The 10585-nt window shown below is 43.5% G+C and overlaps 1 protein-coding gene across 1 annotated transcript in view; it reads left to right on the top strand.

The window, feature by feature from the left end:
• Positions 1 to 1720: 1720 nt before the first annotated feature.
• DCTN1 (dynactin subunit 1) overlaps positions 1721 to 10585 on the top strand; it is a 243791-nt gene continuing 234926 nt past the window's right edge. Inside the window, exon 1 of the mRNA XM_082272033.1 lies at positions 1721 to 1841. Coding sequence (XP_082128159.1) covers positions 1809 to 1841 — 33 coding nt within the window. The 5' untranslated portion in view covers positions 1721 to 1808. The remainder of the gene's footprint in view (positions 1842 to 10585) is intronic.

Raw genomic sequence — 10585 nt, 5'->3', positions numbered from 1 at the left:
AGCGTTTTTTCAGCTCGCAAAACGCTCATCTCTGAAGTCTCAAAACGCCCCAACAAGCAAAATACCATTCATTTCAACGGCCCCTGTTCACATATGAGCGTTTTGTCACCTGAAGCAAAACCCCTGAAGCTCAAAAAAGTACATGAGCTTCTTTTTTGGTAGATTACAAGCGTTTTTATTAGATGTCAATGCCTTCCTCCAAATACCTGCAAAAAAACTCCCGAAAAACGCCAAAAAAACGCCTGAAAATGATACGCTCAGGTGTGAATGGAGCCTTAAATATCATTTCCAATTGGACTAAACCTTTTCAATGTTAAAAAAGGTGTCAGGGGTCCAGGGACCCTTTAATTTCTTAACCGGTTCCCGACCGCTCGCCGCCTTTTTACTGCGGCAGTGCGGCCCCCTGCGCGAACCGACGTAGACCTACGTCAGTCGCACGCCGGCAGCTAGGGGGCAAGCGTGGCACACTCGCGCCCCCACTCTGCAGCAGGGACTCCGATGCATGGGGCAGGTGGCTCAGATTGCTGCCTAACACCCGCGATCGCTCCCCGCCGAGAGAGAAGAATGGTCGGCTGTTGTAAACACATCTGACCGTTCTCTCTGGAATGATCACAGAGCTCCTGTGATCCTTCTATATAGGATCGCAGGTCTCTATGGTCATTTCAGAAGCCACGCCGCCCACAGTTAGAATCACTCCCCTAGGCTCACATTTAACCCCTTGATCACCCACAGTGTTAACCCCTTCCCTGCCAGTGTCATTATTACAGTGACAGTGCATATTTTTTGCACTGATTACTGTAGTAATGTCACCGATCCCCCCAAAAATGTCATAAATGTCAGTTAGGGGTCCGATCTGTCCGCCGCAATGTCGCAGTCCCGCTAAAAATCGCAGATTGCCGCCATTACTAGTAAAAAAAAACATAAAAATTACAAATCTTTCCCGTAGTTTGTAGACGCGATAACTTTTGCGCAAACCAATCAAAATACGCTTATTGCGATTTTTTTTTTACCAAAAATATGTAACAGAAAACAAATTGGCCTAAAATGTTAAAAAATTTAGATTTTTAAATTTTTTTTTTGGGAATGTTATATAGCAGAATGTGAAAAGCATTGTTTTTTTTTTTGTTTTTTCAGAATTGTCGCATTTTTTTGTTTATAGCGCAAAAAATAAAAATCGCAGAAGTGATCAAATACCACCAAAAAAAAAAAAAAAAAAGCTCTATTTGTGGGAAAAAAAAGGATGTCAATTTTATTTGGGTACAGCGTCGCACGACTGCGCAATTGTCAGTTAAATCGCAAAATATGGCCTGGTCATTAAAGGGGGAAAATCCTTCCGGTCCAGAAGTGGTTAAATATAATTTCTAAAAAATAAAAAATAAATAATAAAAAAATATATATATAATTTCTAATTGGACTAAACCTTTAAATATTAAAAAAGGTGTCCCTTTAATTTCTTAAAGGAGCTGCCCCGTGTGTCCGGTTTAACATGCCAGCAGCTGCAGAAGTTGGCAGTGACAGTTGACTGAGCATGCCAGCAGTGTGATCCAGCCAGCACTAGGACCCAGGCGATCCGCCCGCCCTGACGATTGTGCTGCACCAGGACTGAGATGTCAGACTCAGCATCAGCTGGCCATCAGCAGCAGCGCTCAGTGCTGGGGGGGTTCCATTCTCTTCTACCTTCCCCAATCCCTGAAATATACAGCCTCTGTATGATCAAAGCCTGGCACTGCCACCAGCAGCCATGCTTCACCCGCTCCTCCCAGACATAGAGGAATAACCTGCGAATACCGGGCACAACACTCACCAGCATGGCCCAGAGCAAGAGGCACACCTACAGCCGGGTGAGTACCAGCTAGGTGCCCTTTATTAGACCTATCCATTGATCTATAGGCGCGTTGGAATGCTGATTTCGGGTGGGCATGCTGCTGTACGTGGGCGGAGGGGCGCACGGGCGGCATGATGTAAGGCGAAGCGTGAGCTAGGGCTGATCGGTGAAAGACAGCGTCTTGGGACTTCTAGAAATCTAAATGAATAATGCGTGGATTCCAGATTCTTTTATACGCCATATATTTCTGTAAGATTAGCAAAGGAGCGCCGCAGGACATTGGTCACTATCCGTCGCAAACGCTTGGCGGTGGGCATACAACATATATGGCCGTATCGATATCCTGCTTCACCGGCGACCAAATGGCTTGCGGCAGAGAAATGGTTAATGCAGGGGTTAATGGTGATGCAGCATATGTGTGAACTAAGCCCTGTTTGGGGGGATTGATTACAGACCGAGCGGTCAGCAAAGGGGGGGGGGGGGCTCTGCGGGACTGAAACGGTTAAGGCTATGGCATGGTATCATGTTGGTGCTATATAAATCCATAATAACAATAATAATGGTAACGGTGCTGTGAGGATTTTGTGTTATCGGCGGAAGTCTGGGCTTGGCATTGTGGATATGTATGGGGTGGCAAGGGTTAATGTTGGGTGGTTAGGTGCTGCGGTGTGGGAAGCTAGGTTAATAGAGGCAATGGATGTAATTGGGTTACCTGGATACTGCAAGGGGTTAATAGCAGAGGCTCAGTTCTTTTATTATTGCAGAGATTTGTCATAGTAATGATTCACAAGCAACAGAGTTGGGGGGGATGTAATGACTCAGTAGGATGGATACCAGTGGCAATGGAAGTGGGACCAGGCATGGAGACCTGTGGCATTAGATGTTATACATGTGGCAATGGAAGTGGGACCAGGCATGGAGACCTGTGGCATTGGATGTGATACATGTGGCAATGGAAGTGGGACCAGGCATGGAGACCTGTGGCATTAGATGAGATACATGTGGGACCAGGCATGGAGACCTGTGGCATTAGATGTGATACATGTGGCAATGGAAGAGGGACCAGGAATGGAGACCTGTGGCATTAGATGTGATACATGTGGCAATGACATTTGTATGGTGACGTAACTGGGATACACAATGGTAACTTTGTAGCAATAATGACCATTCATATGATGTTCCAGGCCTTAGTAACAGAGGAAATACCTGTGGCATTGTAGAGGTTAATAGCAGGTATGGTCACAGGTGTTCTAACACAGGGGTTAATTTATCAGTCTGCAGCTAGAGGTAACATGATGGTAATATAAGATCCACAGCATTGCAGAGTTTAATAGCAGTAGCAGTGTTCCTACCTGTGGCATGGTAAGGCTTGATAATGGCTGTGGGGTGACTGATAATGCAGCCATACAGTACAAGCTGTCCTGTAATACCTGTGGCATTGTAACGATAGCTAATGGTTATGACTTGGCATGGCTACACATAGAAAGTTTCATAGTAGGAGTGTTATTACATGTGGCATTATCATTACCTGTTGCACTGAAGGGCAAGTGGATAATCTATTACTCAATAAAGTATAAACTAGCTATAGCTTAGGGGTGGAAATTTTAATACTTGTGATATGAGTAGTGTAATGCCTATTGGTATCAAAGGATTTAATAACTGTAATGTTCTGCAATGTCTAGATTATAATACCTGTGGGATTGTAATGTTATTAATACCCAATATAGAAAACCTGTGGCCCTGCATTATTATTGGAATACCACAGGTATTATATGGGGTATTAATATTACCCCATATAACATGTGGCATTGTATTAATACCCCATATAATACCTGTGGCATTGTTGTTTTAGTAGTATTATTACCCCATATACCTGTGGCATTGTATTATTGTTATTACCCCATATAATAGTAGTAGTATTACCCCATATACCTGTGGAATTGTATTATTGTTATTCCCCATATAATACCTGCGGCATTGTATTACTACCCCATATAATACCTGTGGCATTTTAGTATTACCCCATATAATACCTGAGGCATTTTAGTATTACCCCCATATAATACCTGTGGCATTTTAGTATTCCCCCCCATATAATACCTGCGGCATTTTAGTATTACCCCATATAATACCTGAGGCATTTTAGTATTCCCCCCCATATAATACCTGCGGCATTTTAGTATTACCCCATATAATACCTGAGGCATTTTAGTATTACCCCATATAATACCTGCGGCATTTTAGTATTACCCCATATAATACCTGAGGCATTTTAGTATTACCCCATATAATACCTGAGGCATTGTAGTATTACCCCATATTAATACCTGCAGCATTGTATTATTACCCCATATAATACCTGTAGTGTAGTGCCGCGGGTATTATATGGGGTAGTAACAAAAATACAATTCCACAGGTATATGAGGTAGTACTACTACTACATTACCCCATATACCTGTGGAATTGTATTATTGTTACTACCCCATATAATACCTGCAGCATTGTATTATTACCCCATATAATACCTTTGGCGTTGTTGTAGTATTTATTATTACCCCATATAATACCTGTGGTAGTAGTATAATAAATACTATGCCACAGGTATTATATGGGGTAATAATACAATGCTGCAGGTATTATATGGGGTAGTAACAATAATACAATTCCACAGGTATATGGGGTAATAATAATAATACAATGCCACACGTATATGGGGTAGTAGTAGTAGTAGTAGTAGTAATAATATTACCCCATATACCTGTGGTATTGTATTATTATTATTACCCCATATAATACCTGTGGCATTGTAGTAGTATTTATTATTATTACTACTACTACTACAACTACTACTACTACATTGCCACAGGTATTATATGGGATAATAATATTATTATTCCATATAATACCTTGATTTCAGGATTTATTAGGGGGTAATCTAATACCCAGGCCATTGATGGATTTACTAGGGTTTCTATAAAACCTGTGGCATTAAACCTTTTTAATCTAAAAATACTATAACACCTGTGGCATTGCAGGACATAAAATGAGGGTACCATAATACTTACGACATTGCAGGATTTATTAGAGGTACTATAATGTCTATGGCATTTCAGGATTTAATAAAGGTTCTATAACAACCATGGTATTGCAGTATTTAATATGGAGTTCTATAATACCTGTGGTATTGCAAGGTTTTTAAAAGGAATACCTGTGGCATTTCAAAATTTGTACAATAACACCTGTAGCATTGAAGGAATAGCTGTAATACCTGTAAAGATTTAGTAAAGGGACTATCGTATCTGTGGCATAAAATACATTGAATAGGGGTACTATAATACATGTGGCATTGCAGGATTTAATAAGGGTATTATGTTATCTGGTGGCACTCAAGGGTTTATTAGGGGTACTAGAATACCTGTGGCATGGAGTATTGAGTAGGGGTACTTGAGTATTTAAAGCATTACAGGATCTATTAGGAATCTATAATATCTGTGGCATTGTTGGATTTAGGAGTACTACAATCCTAGTGGCATTGTTGGATTTAGTTGGGGGTACTACAATACTAGTGGCCATAGGCGTGCGCACAGGGTGTGCTGGATGTGCCTGGGCACACCCTAATCACCCCATGTGAATTAACATTATCCAGGGGGGGTACCAGGTGGGTGGTTGGGGGGGGGGGTGCCAGTGGCCAGTGTAAATGCCCCTATTCTATTAAAGGCTAGGTTCAACTTTATGAATATATTGCACCCATATTTAGGGTGTAACATAATATGTTCCCAATCAACTGTCTCCCCCTACCAGAGCCGCCTCCTGTGACAGCAGGTGGCATTCAAGTGTGTCTGAGCTTTGGGGTGCACACCCTAATGCAAAAGGCTGCACACACCTATGCTAGTGGCATTGTTGGATTTAGTAGGGGGTACAGGGCCGGCCCTACCATGGGTCCCGGTGGGACCATGGGACCCAGGCGGCACTTAGAGAGGACCCAGGCGCCGTCGCTCGGGAAAGCCCGTAAACGTTTGGTTATTTCCGGGAATATCTGAACATGTGCGGGCTTTCCCGAGCGGCGCATGCGCGGTGACGTGTTGGCACCGGGCGGCGCCTTTTTTAAATCCTAAGGCGCCTTTAGAAACAGGTAAGTGAGACTGCTCCACAGCCACACTACCATTCTGCTGTACCATGCCCGCAGCCCCGCATTCTGCTGTACCATGCCCGCAGCCCCGCATTCTGCTGTACCATGCCCGCAGCCCCGCATTCTGCTATACCATGCCCGCAGCCCTGCAGGGCACTGTGGCACTATAGACAGTAGAAAGCCTGGTGCGCTCATCTGCCCAGTGTCTACTGTCCTGCTCCTGCTGTCACTCTGTATGCACTCACACCCCTCTGACTGCTTCATAGCCCTATAGAATGTGGGGGGCCTCTTGGAGGGCGTGAATTTTTTTTTTTTTTTGGGGGGCGGGGGGCAGCATTTCATTCTCTGACCCAGGCAGCACAATGTCTTGGGCCAGCCCTGAGGGGGTACTACAATACTAGTGGCATTGTTGGCTTTAGTTGGGGTATTAAAATACTAGTGGCCATAGGCGTGCTCATGGGATGTGCCTGGGTGCAACTTAATCGCCCCATGTGCATTAGCATTACCCAGGGGGTCACCAGGTGGGCAGTTGGGGGTGTCAGTGTAAATGCCCCCATTATATTAAAGGCTAGGTTCAACTTTATGAATACATTACACCCATATTTAGGGTGTAACGTCATATGTTCCCAATCAACTGTCTCCCCCCTACCAGAGCCGCCTCCTGTGACAGCAGGTGGCATTCATGTGTGTTCGAGCTTTGGGGTGCACACCCTAATGCAATAGGCTGCACACACCTATGCTAGTGGCATTGTTGGATTAAGTAGGGGTACTACAAAACTAGAGGCCTTGTTGGATTTGATAAAATGTATTACATTACCTGTAGCATTGCAAGGTATAATAGGGATACTGTAATACCTGTGCCATTGAAGAATTAGGAGCTCTATAATACCTGTATTATCTTACAATACCAGTATTCTTGCAGGGTTTAGCAAAGTCCCTGGGGCATCAGGGGATTTAATAGGAGTGCTATAATACCTGTGGCCTTGCAGGATTTATTAGAGGTACTATAATGCCTATGGCATTTCAGGCTTTAAATAGAGGTACTAGAACACCTCTGGTTTTGCAATATTTATTAGGGGGTCCTATATTTAGCACCCTCTTAGGTAGGTGCTAGAAGAGAGAGTAAAGTGTTTGGATCTTTTCTGCTTACCAGAGAGATTGGTAAATTTATATTGTTCTATTGCTTACCAGGGAGCAGGATCTGCTAGTGAGGTCTGCTCATGGTGCTCAGGTGCAGCTCAGTTTGTCTGAATGTTTCACACTGGTCCAATAGGGAGGCATATTGGACAGTGGGAGGAAACCTGACAAATGAGTGCACGGCCATTTAGTACAGCCCTGGTGATTTGGCAGAGGAAAGTGCACTGGTGCATGCTGGGATACTATATAAATACCAAGGGCAAATATGCTGGGGGTCTTTCAGCTGGGGAGCGGGGTCCCGGAGGTTGCCATGAGGCCTCAGGTGGTCGACCTGCGAGTCAGAGAGGAACTGAACCTGGAGTTCCTGCAGAGCTGACTGGAAGGTAGACACTGGAGAGGAACTGATTCTGCATAGAGTAAATACAGATCTGTGTCATGGGACCTGTCCTGAGAGGGCCATCCCTTTAGCTAGAAGAGTCAGTGGATGGGTGTCAGTCAAGGGGATGCTAGAGAGTGTCCTGAAGATAATCAAGTCTGCTACTGGAGAGAGCAAGAAGACTTAATTCTTCCATACAGGTGGCAGCATGGATAAAGCAGTGTGACTGCTTCCACAAGTAACCTGGTGAGGCCAAGTGAGAGTTGTCCTTACCCAATGTACATAGTTCAAGTATTCCACTATTCCCGTCTCCCATCCAAGTTCCACAAAAAACATACCAAAGACCAAATCCCCTGGACTGTTTGAGTAATGAGCCATTGGGAGTAAGGATGAATGTGTGCACTGTCCCTACTGGACTGTCTGCTGGTCCTCAGAGGAGGTCCAAGAAGTCCTCATACAGTAAGCCCTACGGGGACAGTGCTACATATAATACCTGTGCACTAGCATTTGAAGGCTTAATGTGGGTACTATAATACCTGTAGCTTTGAAGGAATAAAAAAGCCACTGTAATGTAATCCTAAATATTGTAATATTTAGTAAAAGAACTATAGTACCTTTGGCATCAGAGAATAAAAAGTACCTGTGGCTGGGTATGATCGAACTTTTGAAAAGTTGGGTTTGACCAGAACACCCGAACTTCCTAAAGGTTCGGCCCGGATTTCAGAACCCCATTGAAATCAATGGGACCCGAACTTCGGTAATCAAAAAACACCATATTGAAGCCCTAAAACCCAATAAATGCCCCTAAAAAATGCCTAGGGTTCTGGGTCATGCCCCAGGGACTATTAATCACACACAAAAAAAGTTCTTAAAAATTGTAGTTTTTGATAGAGAGCCAATTATTGAAAAAAAAAAATGAGATTTCTTTGGATTTAGTGTCTGGTGGGTCTAAAAATTGTACCTGTGAAGTTTCAGCTCTGTAGCATGTCCAGAACCAGAAAACAAAAAAGATTGTTTGTATTAGAATTGCAGTAGAGCAGGATAGTGGCTTCGCTATTTTCACACCCGGCCGTTTTTGTTGCAGGCATTTATTGGGCTTTTTTTGAGGACATGTTTGGAGTCGGGCATGACATCTAAACTTCTGTGTAGGGGTATATATACACACACATGTATGTATATATACACCTACACATATATAGGTGTGAAAGTAGCAGAACCCTATGCCTGCGCTAATGAAATAATTTGCAGGCATAGGGCTCTGCTCCTATCACACCTAGATGTGTGTATGTGTATAAATACATATAAGTGTGTGTGTGTGTGTGTATGTATGTGTATATATATATATATATATATATATATATATATATATATATATATATATATATATATATATATATATATATATATATATATATATATATATATATATATATACACACACCCCTATACAGAAGTTCAGATGTTATGCCTGCCTCCAAAGACGCCCAAAAAACACCTGCAACAAAAACGCCCAGGTGTGAAAGTAGCGAAGCCCTATGCCTGCTCTACTGCAATTCTAATACAAACGATCTTTTTTCTATGGCGGTCACCCTGACATGGAAGAGTTTGGTCACCCTGCCATAGCAGTCAGAGTCAGTTAACCCTACACTACAGTCACCCTGACACTTAACACTTTCCCTACAGAAACTAGATTATTGAATCTAACTATAGTGGAAAATAGTACCCTAACTACACTAGGTATCCCTTTCCTCACACGAATAATTGCTAAATGACACTTTTGCAGCAGGAGTAACAGAACTGCTTCCACTCTCTTCCACAGCGATGTATTAAAGTGCTAGAGATTTGGCGGGGCTATGTTATATACTGGGGGGCGTATTCACTACTGATTGGCCTCTGGACCCCCTAGTCACTCCAATCACATTCCTAGCATCCTCCTGCCCCCTCAATTGGCTTTTACTGATGGTTCTGGTCCAATCACAGGCTTTTAAAGCCCAGTTCCTGTCCCATTGCATTTTGGTCGGTTCTGGTTGCCAAATTCCGAACTTTTTCCGCAAAAAGTTCGGAATTCGGCCGAATTTCGAACAGTCAATGTTCGGGTCGAACTGATGGTCGACCCGAACCGGTCGATCATCCCTACCTGTGGCATCGCGGGATTTAATAGAGTTGCTTTTGTGCCTGTAGCAATGGAGAAATCACTAGAGGTAATGTAATACTTGTATTTCTAGATGTATACAGCTTCCAGGACTGGTTCATTGCACTGGAGCCAACATTGGGTAATGAGCCAGGAAATGATTGGTCCATATAATGTCTTGTCTGTTACAAGCACTTTGCTTTATGAAACTCTCCCAGGAGTAGTGGTGATTTGGTCATATTTAGAAAATTTGGGCAACAGGTGAAATCAGCCATTGAGTTGCTAATTTTGATCCAGTATACAAGGGAACATGCAAAAAAATCAAAAATTACACTAAATTGACCCCAACTTTACCATTCTGTGTAACCTGCACCAGCCAGAATCCAGAGAACTCCTCAGAGGGTCACTGGAAACGTACTTCCTGAAGCTTGTACTTTATAACTTCCTCTCCACTATGTTCCCGTGTCCTCCTTCACATATTAAACCTCAGGGACTGGATTTATTGGTGGTTGTGGGAACCGTCCTAGTTTTTTTTTTTTTTTCTCCATCTTTGCTGTGTAAAAAGTCCAATAAGTGTGTTCATAGCAAAAAAAAAGAAGAAAAGTCAATTTTTTTTTTTTTTTTCAATGGTAAATTGACATTGGCGCAAGAGGCCTCCGTATGGGCTAGTCCTTGGGACTGGGGGGGGGAAAGGTTCAGGGGGTAGCTGTCCACTGTAGCGGCTGCCGGTGGGAGAGACGGAAATGATCTCTGGGGGGATACAAGAGGAAAGAAGCGCAGCGCCTTCGAAGTGCAGCAAGACATTTAAGGTAGAGTAAAGCAGTATTACACTTATGCACTTCAGCAAGATTTGCAAGTCATCTGGGGCATCACTGGAGTGAGTCCTGGTGGAAGACGCAGGGGGTCCCGATGAGAGAGGCAGGGGGGTTCCTCCGCATGCGATGGGGGCGGCCTCGGTGGTGTCCGTGGGCTCCCCTGCAGCTGGTG

The sequence above is a fragment of the Pelophylax lessonae genome (genome assembly GCF_965119305.1).
Source record: "Pelophylax lessonae genome assembly, chromosome: 1".
Classification (NCBI taxonomy): domain Eukaryota; kingdom Metazoa; phylum Chordata; class Amphibia; order Anura; family Ranidae; genus Pelophylax; species Pelophylax lessonae.
The sequence above is the reverse complement of the archived record's forward strand: the minus strand, read 5'-3'. Positions and strand labels throughout refer to the sequence as shown.